The following is a 19,130-nucleotide window of genomic DNA, read 5'->3' as shown; positions in this document are numbered from 1 at the left end:
AGAATAATCCCACCAATTGAGAGGAAAATTACCTAAGCCATCCTGGGACTTTCCCCTGATTTGCTGTTCAAAATAAGAAAGGGCTGTAGGAAAAAAAGAAATACACAAGGTCTATACAAATACATGAATCTAGTGCTTTCTTCTGAGTTAACAAGAATAACTAAATTGAAAGTCCATGATGAAACAAAATGAGACAAATATTTAGTGTAGGAAACCATTTGAAAGAGAGTAAAAATGCTACGCTTAGAACAGATGTTGTCGATACAAATCAACATGAACAAGGTTCCAGATCAACACCCGATATCAACATGAAGAAGGTTAGGGAAAAACCCAGATCAAAACAATAGGTGATGCTAGGGAAGCACAGAGCCAGAGGCACACAGGAGGGCACAACAGCAAAGTATGTATGTACATAATTACCTCCTGCTCTGTCTGTCTCTGCATCAAAGTAACTCAACACTAACTGGCACATGTGTTTACACTGCCAATTCTCTTGAAGGAGCTAACAGTCATTCCCCAAGTTAGCACTAGACTTTCTCCACTACAAGAAGATAGCATTCTTTACTGACTTCTTTTAGATCTATCTAAAAACTATGAAGATAATTTGCAAGTCTGCATTCATTTTAAGTCATCCGAGATGACTTTCTTGCTCCACAATTTCCTCATGGCATTTTTCACTTCTGCATTCCTCAGTGTGTAAATCAGAGGGTTGAGCAGAGGTGTCCCAACCGTGTAAAACACAGCTATCATCTTATCCATGGGGAGGGTGGTGGCAGGGCGTGTGTAGATAAATATGCAGGGTCCAAAGAACAAGACGACCACGGTGATATGGGAGATGCAGGTGGAGAGGGCTTTTCTCCTCCCTTCAGCACTGTGGTTTCTGAGAGAATGCAGGATGACAACATAGTTGAACATCAGCAAGACAAAGCTCACTGAACAAATGGCCCCACTATTGGACACCAGCAGCAGGTTGACCACGTAGGTGTCTGCACAGGCGAGTTCCAACAGGGGCTCCAGGTCACAGAAATAGTGATCGGTCACGTTGGGACCACAGTAAGGCAGGCTCAAGGCCAGGAAAATCTGAGCTAAGGAATGCACACAGGACCCCACCCAGGCCACAGCCATCAACACTGCACAGACCCTACGGCTCATGATGGTCATGTAGTGCAGAGGCTTACAGATGGCCACGTAGTGGTCCACGGCCATGAGGATCAGGATGAAGATCTCCAGGCAGCCAAACAAATGCAAGGAGAAGACTTGGATTAGGCACTCACTGAAGGAAATCACGGTCTTCTTCAAAAGGGAGCCCACAATAGCTCTAGGGGCCGTGCAAGTAGAGAGGCAGGTGTCAGACAAGGATAAATAGAAGAGGAAGAAGTACATTGGGCTCCTGAGCATCTGACTGGTCTTGATGGTAGCAATGATTAGCAGGTTACCCAGCAATGTTCCAAAATACAAAAGTGAGAAAGTCACAAACACTATTTTCTTCCTAACAGAGTCTTGTGTCAGCCCAAGCAGAATGAACTCGGTGACATTATTGTTCAGCTGCATGATTTCCATGGTTTTGTGAATTAGGAAAATCGGCAGTTGTGAAATGGTTTATCTGCAAAACAAAGGAATTAATTTACTGTGTCACGTGACATTATGGAGTTTTTCAAGCAGAAATAAGCACTCTTTACCAGACATCCTGCTGTGGTTGTGGCTTATTAAGAAGTAGATTCAGCATTTTCACCTTAAATGTTGCACCACTCCTAGGGTCACTGTCAGTCCGTAGTGAACTGAGCCTGCTCCCCACAGAGCTCTTCACACATAAGCACTCTTGTTACCTCTGACCTGGCTCTGACTCATTTTGATGTTTCTTTCGGTGGATGTAAAGCTAGACGTAAGTTTTCCATATTTTTCATATCCACTAAAACCTGTGAGTTCATTTTTGCATTGTGTTTCATGCAATATTTAAAATATTTTGACTGTAGCTGGAAGTTTATGATATACAGTTGCACACTCCTAACCCCATAAAATGTTTCATCTATATTTATAGACCACATATAATTATGTGTATATAAATATGTCACCCTCTCAGCTATTTGTCCTTGAAAAGAAGAACAAGAAATCCCCATACCTTTTAAACAATCTGCTGCTACCATTAAACCTCTTTATGATGGGTAGAAATAAAGGTTCTTGGGCAGTAATATATCCAATATCCCATCTCCAGTTTTTTCTTATTTTCGGAAAGCATCCTCTACAGCACCCAAGGTCCCTGAAGTTCTATTACAGTGAAGGGGAAATACCATATTACACAGCAGTTGACGTTTCTCAAGTACTTTCAGGCCAAGGGTGACTGGAGGGCCACCTCCAGGCAGCCGGTGTAGAACAGGACCATAGATACAATCTCAGGTAGTTTGCTGTCATCCAGATATCTGAGATGCTTACATACTTAGGACACAGAAATATGTCAAAAGAGAGAAATGTGGTTTTAGAGCAAAGTGATAGAGGATATTCAGTAGCTGATTTTTTTCTTTGATATATTTTCTGTCCTGCTAAAGTTGACGTTGACGATTTTAGTAAACTTGCAATGATATTTCTTTCACCAAAGATTTCTTTTTTCAAATGGGGAAACAATATCATGGGATACATTTTTAAGATAAAACCATTTTCTTAGACTTTGCTGTCAAGAGGATAGTACCACAATGTGACACTAAATGAAAGTAACCATTAAACTAAAATGAATGTATTGAAATATGCTCTGGACGATGCACCTACCATGTTATACTTTCTCCAAATCACAACTGTGCCTTTGATACACTGTGCTTAGAATTGTGAGTAGCCTAAGCATAGAACTTGATTGATGAAATAGACATAAAATTCCATACAGACAGATGCATAGCTACATAGGTAGATAAATGTGGATGTATTACCTTGGTGATACTTTTTCTTCCTCAAAATATGCTAAATATATATTTTTCTTCCATATTAATAACTTTTCACAGAATGTGTACTTAAGTTATTCTCTTTGGGGTGCCAGGCATGAAAACATAAGAAATACTCTTTAAAATGTGATCTTTGGCAAGGGCCTTACACCATCTGGGAAGTGAATCTTGATATTGTAATCCTTAGAGTAAAATAGTTATTTCTTTATTAATTTGAAGGTATGACCTATTATACCTGAAAATATGTTAATCTTTGGAGGAAGTTGATGTAAAAAATGTTTGCCTATAGTAGTCCATGTTTTAGCCATTTCTTTTAGTGTATGACTTAGTTTTTATTATCAACCCTATTAGGCTATCCATATTTACAAACAAGATTTTTTGCTTTATAGCTTTGGATTTCTATTTTAATGTAAATTAGGAACCATAGGCAGTCATTTCTTTACCTTGTTGATTGTTGTGGCTTTTCGTCAGATATCTCCTGAAGACCTTTAACTCATGGTCTCCTGCCTTTCCAGAATGCTTTTCCATTTCTAGCTCCTTTCATTGTCTAAAAATTTAAGCACCCAATAGCTCACTAACCTCCTCCAGGTCACCACACATGGTTTTCTTTAGAGAAATAAAATGCATTCTGTTGTTTGCAAAAGTCTTCTTCCTTTATGGTTTTTCTTAGAACTATAATTTTACATACTGTTGCCTAAATGTGGTTTCACATGTGTGTTTTTAGTTTCCATGCTGGAGTTAGAACCATTAAAATTTATATATTGTTAGGATTTTATTCTCCATAGTTTATAAGTGTTTACAAATGAAATATTCTCTCTTATCTCTGAAGATGCAATACTATTTATCAGATTATTTTGCTACTATTCTGGCTCTAAAATATACCCACCTGATTGTCATCCATCATGTATGGAGAGAGAAAAATGTGTTCCTAATTTATAAAGCTGTCAGGGGAAAGAATCCAAAATAAACAAAAAAATAAAGATCGAGTTAAAATCACTTGGTGAATCAGCAGCAGAGCCCAGAGTGGACGACGCCCCAGACCACACGGTGTGAAGGACATGTGACCCACAGACCCACAGAGACGCTGACACACACGCACACGCACACACACACACACGTCTGGCCCTTAAGGAGTGCGGAGGGAACCTTGAAATCTTCCGTGTCGTCCTGCTGTGGATGCACAGCTCCGGGTCTGTCTGCCTGTGACTCCCTGTCCATTCCTTCTCCAGGGAGGTATTTACGCCTTTTATGAGGTCCTCGAAAGAATCGGGCACAAACATGGTGTCAGTGGTCTGGGGACAGAGCAGCAGAGGAGCACAGGCTGCGGTAGCAATGGCGCTCACTTTAGCTTTCCAAACCAGGTGAGCCCGAGTCAGGGGGGCTGCAGTGGAGGAAACAGCAGCGCACAAGGTGCTGGTGCTGGGGAGGTGGAGATGAGCTGCCAGAAAAGGAACCCAGAGAAGGTGGAAGCAGCCGAGAGCCGGGCTTGTTCTGTGCTCCTGGGCTGTGCTTCTGAAGCCAAGGTGAGAAGAATGCTTCCAGACTCTCCTGGGGTCACTTACACTAGACTTACAGGGGTCTTGGGAGGAATCCCTGCTCCTACTTTATTTCTACGCAGAAGTTATAATGTTCTGGGAACATCATCTGGCTGTCTTAACTTTGTTTTAGCTTGGAAAGTTTTAAAATAAAGAGTGAGATAATTGACCTTCCTTGACCTTGTCACTGGGCATAATTGGATCTCCTGGGTCCTGTGATCTGGTGGAGAGGGCACAGGAGAGCAGTCTGGACTGAGAACCTCAAAGTTGTCGTGGAATGCAATATCCATCACCTATGCTTCTACAGCTAACTGCCCAAGATATAATGAAATTAACATTTAATTAATCATGTTGAATCTTGCTAGACAGAAAAGAGGAAGACTGCAGAGGGCTGGGGCTGGACAACACTTGAAGAAAGGATAGGAAGGGACAGGTATTTAGCAAAAGAGGCTTCATGAAAAATATTTTCAGCACCATCTCTACCAATGTTGTTTTTCACCTTCATTATAGAGATTTTCTTCCTCTCATTGTCATCTTTGCTCTAATCCTTCAGGTAAGGGAGTGATTTGAATTTTCAAGCCAAGTATCAAGTGCATGTCAGCTGCAAGTTACATTGTTTATGATACCATTTTAGAAACACACAAAGACGAATTCCATACTGTAACATCCGTTTACTCAGTATGTTACTTGGAGATGGAAAGATATGGAATTATTTAGAAGTTTGGGCCAGGTCCATGTCCTCTGTTGACCTTTTCTCTAATTTTTGAGAAGGTCCGTTCTCTTCTAAGTTTGTAGTACCTGAAGATCTTGGGGAGATTTGTCTTTCCTAATCACCTTCCATGAAATGCCTCTGGAAACTTTTCCACATTCTACTACCTCAGGAAATTGGGATCGTCTTTAACATATGGAAAGTGTCTTTCTCTTCCCACACGACAACAATTTCTGTCACCATCCTGGTGCACATAAAGTACTTGCTGAATTCAAAGAATTGTTTTATCCTGAAGATTATATCCCAGTCTATTTATTTTTTATAGTAAAAACCTTTAAAAATTGTTTTCACTTTTTCTGCCCCTTCATCTGAGAATGTTGAACCAATACACTCAGAACAGATATAGTAATCAGTTAAAATTCTGTTGAATTCTTTGGTCATGATGATCACTGGAATTGTCACTTACCTGTGAGAGGACTCTCCACATTAGCCTCACCTATCTGTGCACTTTTGATACCATCTTTCCCATAGGACACTGTAAAAAATGTGCTTCCTGCCTTCCAGAGGGAATACTGTAGCACATAATGATCTAAGACATCAGCATCCTAGGCAGCATTATTCCCTAAAGTTTCTCTTCTTCTGCTAGCCGGAAACATCCTAGGCGTTGTAATTAATTTAATTTTTTGTCTATCTACTTAGCCTAGAAGAATACCAAGTCAACCTTCCTCATATGCGGGAACCAGGCAGAAATGTGTGTGGAGCTGTCCCCCAAAAGTACTGGGGAAAGAGGAGAAGAGGGAAAGTATAAATGCAGAGGAAATGTGGAAGATGGTGTCAGTGGTAAAAGAGGCATTGGACCACCAGGCGTCACTCTGATCCTACTTGGTGCCCCAAAGTGCCAATCCGTGTTTTAGGAAACAAAGTACTCTGGATCCTGTAATGCGCTTGTAATTTATTTACAAATATAATCCTATAACCCTGGGAAGGCAGGGTTGTGTCCTCAACCAGAAGTTCTATTCTGTGAGCTATAGTCATTTCCTTTCAGACCTCTAGGGAGTTAACAAGTGTTCTGAGCATTAATATGTGTCCTGAGCCCTGAATTTTATGGTATTTTTAAAAATTTACTTTCATTTCTTTATTAATTCATGTTAGGAAAAATGACACTTAAAGAATCAACTTTTATTAAAATAACAACACTCCCCAAAATATGTATTGATTATCCTCCATGTAACATTTATCACTGTACATATTTTAAATCTTTTGGTCCACATAGCTCTTCCATGAAGTAGGTGTTTAAAATGACACTTCATATGAAAGAAACTGAAACTCGTAGAAGTTGAGCAGAGAGCATGGGCTGTGCATTTAGCAAGCATAATACTGATATCTGTATGGAAGACTCTTATTTTATGATGTTCCTCTTTACACTACTCCAAATTAAAAACCAGGATTACTTGAAAGTGATGATGATTAAAGCTGTTTCTAATAGTTCATTAATAGTATTTCAGGTAGAGGGTCTTAAAATTAGTAGTTAGCCAATGACAGGTCAAGGATTGAAATTTCCATAAAATGTATAAAGGGAACACACAATAAACAGGCGATTTTTAGAAGAGTGAATTTCAAGTTATGGAGGCAGAGCTAGACTTGTAAATCATTACTAGTGGAAGGCAGTGAGGTAACTGAGGGAAAAATAAATACAGTGTGGTTAGGGATGCCAGTCAACAGCTGGGGCAAGGAGGAATTGGTGCTTGGAGGGGAAATTTTGATCAAAGAGTAAAAAGTTTCAGTAAGAAGGAATAAGTTAGAAGAAGAAAGATAACAATAGATATGGTAGATATCTTAGTCACTTTCTCAGTGCTGGGACAAAAAATCCAATTCTCAGAACTCAAAGCAAGAGAGATTTGTTTGAGCTCAATGTCTTCAATCCATAATTGGCATGGTGGAAGGGCCTGGGTGTTGGGAAGAAAGGAAGGGAGAAACCAGAGGGGAAGGTGAACCCTTCAGGTCTTGCTCACAGTGGTCCAGCTCTTCTGATCACACCCTGCCTCCCAACACAAAGCCTGCTGCAGTGCCCCATAATCCAGTCACTGCCCACAAGCCCCTGCCTCTGAGCAGGGGAGGGTTTGGGGGCATCCAGATATAAACCATAGTGTCGAGATGCTAAGTAGCTTCATTTAATGTCTTCACAATGTTACATCACAATGTCACATTGTACCCTATAAGTAAATAAAATTGTTAAATAAAATTTAAAAAGTCCTTCTTTTAATCCTACATCCTTTTGTAAATACTTTCCATTAATTTCTTCTATTCATAACAACTTTACTCTTGCAAATACTGTCTCCAGCGATTATTTTCTCAGTCCGTTTTAAACCTGTGCCAGTCAGGTTTCCCCATGGTCAGTGCTGCAGATCACCTTGCAGAGCTCATCCAACTGTCAGTCTCACCCATAGTTCTGCCAGTTTTATCTGCAGTCTTACAAACTCTTGATCTTTCCTAATTCCTGATAAACTTCATTCACTGTCTCCAGTTTACCTTGCTTTGTGATTTTCCTTTTCTCCCTGGCCTATCAGGGTTGCAGCAATCTGTTTTTGGGTTCTCCTTTTTCCTCTGTTGCTGCATGCTACTTCAGTAAATACAGTTGATTCCTTAGCTGTAAATAAATGTATGTGCTGAAGGCACACAAACTTCTATCTGTATCACAGACTCAGACATCTAACTTTCTGTTTAAATCTTTGTTGTCTAATAAATATCTTACATTTTCAATGTCAGCCAAAGGCACTCTGATGTCAGAGCCCCAAACCTCCACTACCACTGATACCATCTTGTGCAAACTTCTCTTGAAACTGTCACCTCAGTAGACAGCAATTCCATCTTATCTATTTCACAAACCAGAAAGCGTTCAGCATCTGTGCTATGTGATAAATGCTGGTGACCCTCCCAAACTGAGGACCCTCATTGATTGGATTAGAGCCCTTTTGGGAGGACTTGAGGGGCAAGACTCCTCTCCACTGCCTTTCAGTCGTGTGAAGGTGCACAGATGGTGCCATCCATGAGGAACTGGCCCTCACCAGACACGGAACCAGCTCGTGACTTGATCTTGGACTTTCAAGCTGACATGGTCTCTGGAACCATGACAAATAACTTTCTATGGTTTTCTATTTAAAATTGCAGATTTTTTACAACCCTGAAGATCCTCTTTGCACCATGCTTAACTTTTCAGTTTCCCATAGCATGTATATGCTTCTAACAAAATATGCTGTCTACTTGTTGGCCTACTGTTTACTTTCTCTCTCTTTCCTTCAGTAGGATCTATCTCATCATAGCAGGAAATATCATTTGTTTTCTTCACTTTGTTAACTCAAATACCCAAAATATGTCTGGCACATAATTATTATGCAATTCTTATTTGTGCAATAAATGAGGAACTGTCTAAAATATGTAGAAATAAAACTTGAGAAAACTCAGAACGGTGGTTATACATGCCGAAGATAAAACAAATAAAGTAAATCTAGAGTAGACTTCAGCAATTCACCCAATTATTTGCAGAAATGTTGAAATATTTGCAAAACATCCAGTGTTTACACATTACTATAAATTATGTGAATAATTTAAAATAATGTTTATGCAATATATTTCAGAAATGGCCATTGGATAAATTCATTCTTATTACATTTTTTGACAAAATGGCTGAGAAACACTCTTTGGTACTAAGCACAGAAACTATTTTGGTTACCAAGGAATTGCCCCTCAGGTTGATATTTTTGTGTGTTTGCCCCTTCCTTCCTTCCTTCCTTCCCAGCATTATCAACTTTATAAAGCCCCACAGTTTTTCTTTGTGTTTAGCACTTTGCATTGGTTTTCCTGAACTCAAATCTGCCAACTTTACTTTGGAATGTGTTAGAATGCTAAATGTCACAATTACTGTACTCTAAATTTTGTACTCTGGGTATTCATTATCTTCCTGCCAATGTATGCACTTCTGAGGGTGATATTACAAAGGCCTTTTCTTGCTGATCTTGGAAGTAGATGAGTAAATAAGACAAAAAATGATTAGTATAGAATTTATTTATGCTACTGGACCTAAAGTTAGTTAATTAGCAGATGACACATTATAATTCATATCCTCAAACTCTAATTCAACATTAAGTGTAATGAAACTTAGTTTTGTTTCATGTACGAATATTCATGATTTTGGATAATCCAACTGAAATTGCACTTTAGTCATTAAAGTAATGGAAAATTGTGGCAAAGTGGCCACAGCATTTCATCATTTGTGTCTTTTAAAAATAATTATTTCCTATGTCTTTCCTTTCTCACTTCTTCATCTTCACCATCACCTTCTCTGGCCATTTCCTTCTTCTTTTATGGATAATAATCATCTTAATAGATATGAGTTAGTATTGTTTTGTGATTTTTACTTGTGTTTCCTTGATTAATGATGACTTTCATAATCTGTTGACTATGTCTTCTTTAGAGTAATGTCTATTAATTTCTTTTTCCATTTTTTAAACAAAATCTGTTTATACTAGCAGATGGCCTTGTCTCTGTCTGATCTGATCCCAGCTTATTGCTAACAAGATAGCCCCTGACTAAGACCATTCTAACAAGGAAGAAGTTAGGGTGTGTGTGTGTGTGTGTGTGTGTGGTGAAACACAATTAGGAAGTGAAGACAGAATACATGAAACAGAATAAACTCTTTATTCACAGGTCCCAGAGAGATGAAAGGTATCCACAGAATGCTGGAGGGAAGGCTGGAGACATCAGAGAGGTCACCTGGCCCTGTGCCTTTATTAAGGACAGTGGGCTTCCTCCCTTAGGTTTTTCTGTGTGGGATGTAGGTTGGCTAATTTGAAAAAGTCACCAGTGAAGGGAGAGTAAACTTACAAGACTCTGGACTAGTTGTTACTTTTTATCACAGCCAGAATCTGTGGGTGGCATTGGGTTATAAAGCAGCAAGATGAGGAACAAGCTCCATATAGCAAACAACCAATCCAAAGATTATGGGGCATGATGGATTTGTTTTAAAATTACCCGTTACTGCCTGGAACTGCCATTTCTTAAGAAACTGGAAGTAATTTAAATACATTTTGTGCATAATTAAAAATATCTTCTAATCTCAGTGTTGGTGGTAAATAGAATATAGCGTTAGATTTGACTCAGTTTCCTTCCAGTTCCTATGTATTAGCTACTGAAAGATTGAGGTCATTGTGTGATTGAGGTTCAGAGCCCAGTGAAGAAACAGATAACATAGTAATTAGTATTGTGAACCAGATTCTGCATGAGGAACAGCATGCTGGCCCTGCCCCAGAGGTGGTCTCGCCCTGAGAACGCTGTATTATCACAGCAGGTGATGGCAATGTGATAAGTGAGAAATAAACACCTCTGCCTGGGTAAAACCATCTTCAAGGGACACACCTGTGATGGTGCAAGTGGGGCCGTGTCTTCCTGCTTGTATGGGCACTCCACACCCTCACACCCTGATCGCACACCCAGAGGAGAACACGTTCTCATGATGGATCTCCTTGGAAATGGAACAGGATCCTTCTCCTTTGATTCAGAAACACAGTCAACAGCATCAATGAAGGAACACGAGATGGATGCAAAAGGTTTGCCTTGGCTATCACTTCAACGGTGTTCTTAATTGGAGAGAACGCCAATCCCCAGTGACCCAGAAGGCTGACTTCTTAAAGGCTTCAGCTTTAAACTTGCCTTTGAAAACAGCAGGAATCCTAGTTCCACACATTTGGAGAACGGTGAATAATTGGGTGAGTTTTTCCTCACTGGTACCACAGGAAGCTTGCGTCCACAATTAGAAACATCTCCTACCTGCCTCTTGGACTCTCTGAAGAAGTTACTTCTTGTGAAAGAATCTTGAACTTGATAAGAAGATCTTAGGGTATTTGACAGATATTCACATTTTCTAATGATTAACTCATTATTTGGCCAAGTATTGAATATGTGGGTGTAGTTTTTGCATCCAATTATAGCATTGAAGTATCTTTCAAAATATAAAAGCTATCAATTGAATCAACTTCACTGAATAAGCTCAACTATACCTAATACTCTCAAAGCATGTCAGTCATTCACATTTAATAGATGTTTGCCTTGTCTGTGATGTTTATTCCTTGTGTAGGGAACTTGAATTAGAAATGTGGTTTTATACTTCTGTTTTAACTTGAGTTAGATCAAGCTATTTTATTTGCTCTATTTTTATATCTCTGAGCAACTTTAAAAGACTTAAATAAATGAGCCTCTGTGAAATAAAGCCTTGGTAAATAAAATATGTGATTCCCCAAAAGTACCCATAGGTCTGACACAGGAATGACACTTGGTGGCAGTGGAGCGATACTGGTGGTTTTAATCCTGGCTGTCATCTTGGCACCTTGGCTGCAGCCCAGACAGAGACTGATAAATTATTATAGACCCTAAATTTTAGAAGTTACAACAGCATCACCATCTCCATGGTGTCAAATTTGATGGAGTTAGTTGCTTTTCCACTGACTGTTCTTACATTTCATGAAAAGAATGAGCAATTAGGAAAGTTTTTTTTTTGAGACTTTCATTTATAAATCTATTGGTCAAGCTGAGTGATCATAGAGCTTCATAGGCAATCTCGGAGCTCAAGTCTTCACTAGAGAAAAGTAATTTCTCTGTCTCTGTCTCTCTCTCTCTCATACACACACACACACACACACACACACACACACACACACTCAAATAGAACAGAAAAGTATCAGCCACACTGATCTTTCTTTGAATTCAAATCCCAACCATGCCACTCACCAATTCTGTTAAATATGTGACAAAACCTCATTATGACAAATACTACTTGCTTTTATTAATTTTATTTTGAAAGAACTTATTGATGATTATACTTAGAGAAATATAATCGCCCCAGCATTTTATCTGATAGTTTGTTTGTTCAAACTTTTTATAAATTATTGTATAGTAAATAATATATGCTTCTAAGAAAAATAAAAATGTAATGCAATTTAAAAACAATAAATGAATATAAAGTAGAAAAACAAATGAAACAGAAAAAATAAATCTCTACATTACTGATGAGAATACGTAAATTTCAGAAAGAGAATTTATCAATACCTTTTCACAATTAAAATGTTCATACACTTGGTAATGAAGTTCTATTGCAAAAATTTATCTTACAGAGCTCCTTAGATCAATTTATTGGCATGTCGCTGTTAATACACATGTAAATAAAAAGGCACAGATTGTGCGCTTATCCGGAAAAACACGCAAAGGCTGTCCCTGCAGCACTGTCAGAGCAGCAAAAAGTAGAAATAGTGTAAATATTTGCATCTTGACTTGGGGCGCTATCGATGAGCAATTATTCATTAACATGAGCTGCGGAATGCGTTTACACAGATGCCGTGACCTGCGGTGCTGTAAGTGCAGCATTACGTTGCTAACTCAGCAACCCTAAGGGGATGTGTGTCTGAGAGAGCACAAGACTGTCACCCGGTACAGCAGCTGCGAAGTGTGCCCTGCGGAGGCCCTGGCACCCTCGCTCTGCCATACGACGTCTCTTCTGCCCTCTAGAGCTTCTCTCTCGTTATCCTCGGTCTTCCTGCTCCCAGGAAGGTCCAGCTTGGGGTACTTTGCTCATTCCTCTTTTATCTCAGTCACTTACATGGGCTCAGTTCCAAACCTACAGTTCTACCCTCCCTGTGAGGAAATGGGCCTCATCACACGGGTTTCTGATGCACTCATTGGTTGTCTCCGTAACACTTGGGAACAAGAAGGAAAGTGGAGCAAAGGCACTAACTGTAATCATGCTGCCTTCTCTGGCATAGTCCTTCAGTCTTTAAAGGTGATGCCTCTTCTTCTACTGCAGGGGAAGAAGACATGACAAAGGCAGCTGATGGTGTCACTAAGCACCGAACTGCAAATCAAGGTGCCATTGATTTTTTAGCTTTGGCCGAAGAAGGTCTAGGAAGACAAATGTTACAGTGAACAGCTGGTACGTGACAGAAACACAGCCAGACCCTGCTGACAGATTTGCTGTCCAGCCTGGGGGATGGGTCAGCACAGCCTTATGTGACCCCCAGTGTGCCTCAGTGGTAAATGTCTGGGATTGCACTGGTACCTGATGTACCTGTGAGACAGGAGGTGCAAGTGCTGGGAGGGCTCTGCAAAGCAGGGCAGAGAAGAAACTGCTTAGGAATGATCATGTGCCTGGATGGAAAACAAACACAGAGGGTGATCAGACAATCACAACACTTCATAGCTGCTGTTTGTGATGATTAGACAAGCACAAGTCCCTCAGCAGCTTGCCTAGAGTGAGTATGCAGTCTAAACAGGGCAGCTATGGTTCTGATCTCCTGAAGTGCTCTACTGCAGAAGCAGAAGCATGGGGACGCTGAGATTGCCAAGCCAGCTTGCTGTATCCTGTTGAGGACCCAGGGGAGGGTTTGCTGTAGCTGAGTCCAGAGATATTCCAAACACTGGTTCCACAAAACACTAGTTAAATAATGGCACACAGAAATGTAAATACCAAGGATTTATTGTGCTTTACCCTGGGCATCGTAGTGGTGCTTGCCATATGAGATCATGCATCCTGACCAAAAACCCAGCCCCATAGTCTACCTGAAACTAAGTTTAAGCTCCATCTAGCAGACAAAGAGAGCTGGAAGAAATGAATCAGGCTGATTCTGGTTCAAATTAGTTCTATAGTGGATTTAAAGGTTAGCTGCATCCTCACAGTTTGTAATCTCTATCAGCAATATATCCATTGGGATCTTATAATCCCAATTTTAGGTATATGATGCTTGTTTAAAATTTAGAAGCATAACAAATTTACAAAATCATTCACGCACCTTTTGAATAAGAGCACAAGACAAATTCATAAAGCAGGGCAATGACTGTGTTGCACAGTCTCTAACACGGTGGTTGGTGAATGGTCACCTCCAAGCACAACTAACAGGGGACACCATGTTCGTATTTGTGAGCACCCAGTCCAGAGCTGGAAAACACAGTTTGTATTAAAGCCTCACTGTTCACCGGGTAGGAAACCGGAGTTAAGTTTTCTAATCTATGTTAGAGTCCATCTCTTTATCTGTAAAATGAAGCTAATTATAGGATGACTCTCATGCCTGGAGTGTGGTCGGTTCTCCAAAGAAGGTGTTTACCACTAATAACAATCCTAAAGGTAGAAGGAGTAGGAGGAAAACCTGCTTGAAAATGGAACAGCAACTTGAAAGACAGGAGAAAAGGCACCAGAAAACTTTGGCTTTGTGAAGTATCTATATGTAAATTCCCCATTTAGTGTATTTTCTTTAAGGTCAACTCTAGGATGGTGAATACATAAATAAATAAATAAGAAGCACCTTGGGACCCTGAAAACATGGGAAGCCATTTAATCAGTAATTACAAGCTCTATGTTTCTTTTTCAGATTTCCCAAATCTGTCTTCTTTTTTAGGTTATCCGTATTGAACAAATGGGAAATAAAAACAATGTGACAGAATTCATCCTTTTGGGTCTCACAGAGAACCCAGAGCTGCGGAGACTCTTTTCTGCTGTGTTTCTGATCATGTATGTGATCGTCGTGTTGGGAAATTTACTCATTGTGGGAACCATGACCACAAGTCCGAGTCTGAGATCGCCTCTGTACTTTTTTCTCACCTTTCTGTCCCTTTTGGATGTCACCTCCTCCTCTGTCATTGCCCCCAAGCTGATTGTGGACTCCCTCTCTGAGCGCACCACCATCTCCTTTGAAGGCTGCATGAGCCAGCTCTTTGCAGAGCACTTCTTTGGAGGGGTGGCCATCCTCATCCTTGTTGTGATGGCCTATGACCGCTACGTGGCCATCTGCAAGCCCCTGCACTACGTGAGCATTATGCGGCCTCGGCTGTGTTGCTTGCTGTTGGGGGCAGCTTGGGTAGGGGGATTCCTGCATGCAACAATTCAGCTTCTCTTCATGTATCAAATACCCTTCTGCGGTCCCAATGTCATTGATCACTTTATATGTGACTTGTTTCAGCTGCTGGCACTGGCCTGCACAGACACCCACACCCTGGGCCTCCTGGTCATCCTCAACAGTGGTGTGATGTGCGTGGCCATCTTCCTTATCCTCATCACGTCCTACGTGGTCATCCTACATTCTCTGAAGTCCCACAGCCTCGAAGGGAGGCGCAAAGCCATCTCCACCTGTGGCTCCCACCTCACGGTGATCATGCTGTTCTTCGTGCCTTGCATTTTCTTGTATGTGAGGCCCGTGGCTACTTACCCCATTGACAAGGCCATGGCTGTGTCGGAGTCCATCATCACACCCATGCTGAATCCCCTGATCTACACACTGAGAAATGCAGAGGTGAAGAGCGCCATGAAGAAACTGTGGATGAAACAAGAGACTTAGGCAAGAGCTGACTGTCTTGCTGTGGGAGGCACGTTTTCCTTAAGATATGATTCATCTTTTGCAAAAGGGAACCAAAAGATGGACAGAGGGGGAAAGGAGGGGAGGGGAGGGGGTAAAAAGAATCAGGCTGCGTTATGTGCACCAACCCGCCGCGATGAATGTAATCACTATGTGCTACAGACAGGCACTAATAAAAAAAGCCGTAGATATGAAAGGATCATTGGTTCAGTAATACATGGGAACTGGAACTGTCCGTTCTCTACTGACAATCAGGGATCTTTTATATTTAAAAGTTTCAAAAATCTGTGTTGCGATTTAGAGCATTTACAGTTCAGGTTTCATGATACTCTTCCACTTTTCCCTTGGCTGTAGAAGGTCTTGCCCTGTCCCAGAACTCTCTGCTTCGTCCTCCTCCTACCTCTACCTCTCCAAGCACATCTTGAATTTCTCACCACGTCCCTCTGTGCTGCAGTTGTGTTACTCTTTTTCCAAACTGTCCCAAGGACAAAGAAAGCCTTTTCTCTCCTCAGGGCTCCTGCTTCTGTCTGTCTCCCAATGGGGCCCTTTCCCTAAGGTGATGGTCTCTCCAACTTCACCCCAAATGTAACACTTGCAGTGCAGCCTTTTCATGTAGCTCTGTTCAGAGTCTTCCATTCCTGCCGTTCTTCTCCAGCTCAGACTCCCATGGTCTTAGCAACAATGACCAAGTTGTCAGCATTTTGATATAATTACCAGCTGACTTATCTATCCTATTTTCCACCCCTGGGTAGACTGGAGGTTTGTGAGAGTCAGACTTCTGTTTCATGTGTGTTTTGTACTTACCAAGTTTGTGATAACTGTCTGTTGAGCGATTATAGAATATAAAAGAGACCTATTTCTAAGTAATCAAATTCAAGTAGAGGGAAAAGGAGGGTATCAGTGAGTAACTGAAGATAAGGGAAAGAATTGGAGAGACCCCTAGAAGAAGTTCACAGAAAAGCAAAGTTACAGTTATTTATTGCCAGGAACGTCTTGGAGAAGGGCTCTTTTAGTACAATATCTGTTCAGCTCATTTATTTTGCTACTTGACATACATTGTTTCAAACCCACTTTACCCTTCAAGCTTCCATTGATAAATCAGCTGTTATTTGAATGGTGGTGTAAGTGGCTTGACATTTTTGTCTTACAGATTTTCTTATTTTTTCTTTGTTCTGTGCTTTCAACGTCTTAACGATATGATGGGAGGAAGTTCCTCTGGGTCATGCCTGTGTGCAGTTCGATTTGCCTCCTGTGCCTGGAGATTCAGTACTTTTTCAAGACATGGTACATTTTTTGAGATTATTGTACTGAATAGAGTTTCCCTGATATTGGCCTGTATCTTGATGCCCTATTTTAGTCTCCAAACTCTTTCAATTATATTCTAATGTTATGGGAATTGTTAACTATGGGAGTATTAACATTTAATCATTCCCTTGCTTTTTTCATATTTATGTGAAATATATTGAGATTTCTATGTTGCGTGTTTCTCTGTTTCCTAGAAACAAATGTGTTTCCATGTTGAGACCTGCACAGGAGTTGGGGCAGAGTTCTCAGTTTTATGAGAGGCTTTCTTAGGAGGGAGGCTTCCCTTGGGGAAGTGCCTGGGCTACGAGTCCATTGAATGGTGTTTAGTTCTAAGCAGATTCGGTTACATAGCCTTGCTGTAGCTTCTGTCTGTTACCAGTGCAAACTGACAGCGCCTACTTCCCGAGAAGTTGTGTCACCCACTGACCCTAAGTCTCACAGTGCAGGACCCCTCAGTGGTGGAGGCAGCTGCGTGTGAATCAGCAGAATGTATTTGCCGGACCCCTGTGAGGACTTCTCCATTTTTGTTGTAACACAGCGAGTTCTGAAAGACCCTGGTCACAATTTAGTTGTGTAGGTGCAGTGCTGGGCAGAGGTGTAGGGCTTGTCTCCGTCCTTTCAGCGAAGATAAGTGCGCGAAATTGAGACTCGTCCCGCCCTAGCTGTGCTTCCACGGGACGAGGTTGCTGCCTGGCTGCCTCGGTGGCTGCTGTCTTCTATGCCCAAGCACCAGTCAAGGCTCCAGTGAGGTGAGGCCATTCCTCGAGCGAGGTGTGAGCTCTCCTGACGGGGCTGGAGGTGCAGCTCTGCCGCACATCACCCAGGGAGCGCAGAGGGGCCTGTGTCCGGGCCTCAGCACCGCCCAGAGGGGAGACGACCTAGCCCAGTAACAAGCCCCACGCATGAGTAATGAAACCTTCCAGGAGAGCAAAAGGCCCATCACCTGTAAACAAGAGCGAAGAGACACGCTATCCTATACTCTGAAGAGGTGAAAAGTAATAAAACAAAACATGAAAACAAAGGAGACAAAAGAATAGCAGAAGATGGAAAAAAGGGGAAGGAAAAGAGAAAATAGTAAGAAGATAGATATAAAATAATGGAAAAGGGGAAAGGCAGAAAAGAGAGATTAAGACATCAATTGAAGAGGCAAACAATGGTGACAAAGTTGATTAAAAGTATAGAAAAATAGTTATAGGTGTGGTGGTTCATGTTTGAAATCTAACACTCAGTAGGCTGAGGCAGGAAAATCACAAGTTTAAAGCCAGCCTGGGTTATATAGTGATTTTAAGACCAGTGTGCTAGGTAGCAGGACCTGAGTATGAAAAAACAGTGAAATTTTGAAAAAGGAAAATAAATAAAATACAGATACTAGAAAATAGGCTGGATGGAGAGAGACTGGAAAGAGAAAAAATGAAACTCAGACACTAAAGCAAAAGTACTCTTGGAAATCTCCCCAAGCTAAGACCGTCTGTTTAGAGTCCCCCCCAGAATGGGGTGGGGGATGGGAGGCTGATGGGATTGGCTTCCTTCCTCTCGGCTGTGTGGCACCCACCGGGACAGTCCACAGGCCACGGTTCACGCTTCTCCCTGGGCGTGGATAGGACCCCGCTCCCCGGAGAGGGTCTCTGCTGGATGCCCTGGTCTGTGCACAGCGTTACCCGGGTGTGTTTCGGCTTTGTCCCTTTAGTTTGGGCCTGGATGCCATACTGCACAGTCTCTAAAAGTGAAAGAAGAGGAGAGTATTAGCTGCTGTCTGTCAGCCCTCGATTCTGTTATGTGGAGGTTACGAGTGGACAGCGCTATCCAGATACTATTGGCTTAGAAGAAATTCCATTTTAAGTAACAGAAAAAACATTTTCTCTAATTTTTGTTTCATAGCTTATGACAACACATGCCAATCCTCCAGGGTCTAGTTCCCCAAAGTCAAGCACTTAGATGTGAAACAAACAACGTGGCCATAATACAGCTGCAATGTCGGAATCTTCCATAAAGGCATCTCAAGCTTCCTCCAAAATTTCTGATGATTTGAAAAATTTTAGTTGCCTTCTTTTCAATTCTATTTCTCAAGAGCCACCCACTGCCTTTAAAGGAATGGTAAATTTTGTTAGAAAATTTTAAGTTTGAGGGAAATTGTTCATGTGGTTTATTAATCGATGCAAGGGAGTAATCAATTTAAAATGTACAACAGGTAGATCTGGCTTTTGGTGAGTACCTGCAATGTGGGGCATATTTCATTCTCACGTGATCTGTACCAAAATCTGGAAAA

The 19,130-nt window shown here is 41.1% G+C and overlaps 2 protein-coding genes across 2 annotated transcripts; one reads left to right on the top strand and one right to left on the bottom strand.

Moving 5' to 3' along the window:
- Window positions 1-618: 618 nt before the first annotated feature.
- LOC104868421 (olfactory receptor 4C16) lies at window positions 619-1,551 on the bottom strand. Its single transcript, XM_010633178.1, has one exon. It carries the CDS (start codon window positions 1,549-1,551, stop codon window positions 619-621), a length of 933 nt encoding a protein of 310 aa, XP_010631480.1.
- A 13,069-nt stretch (window positions 1,552-14,620) lies between these two features.
- On the top strand, window positions 14,621-15,541 carry LOC104868420 (olfactory receptor 4C6). The gene has a single exon (XM_010633177.2). The coding sequence runs from the start codon at window positions 14,624-14,626 to the stop codon at window positions 15,539-15,541; it is 918 nt and encodes a 305-aa protein (XP_010631479.1). The 5' UTR covers window positions 14,621-14,623.
- The last annotated feature ends 3,589 nt before the right edge of the window (window positions 15,542-19,130 follow it).

This window comes from Fukomys damarensis, unplaced genomic scaffold (assembly GCF_012274545.1).
Source record: "Fukomys damarensis isolate Sample0158 unplaced genomic scaffold, DMR_v1.0_HiC HiC_scaffold_27, whole genome shotgun sequence".
Classification (NCBI taxonomy): domain Eukaryota; kingdom Metazoa; phylum Chordata; class Mammalia; order Rodentia; family Bathyergidae; genus Fukomys; species Fukomys damarensis.
This window is presented reverse-complemented; position numbering and strand designations above follow the sequence as displayed.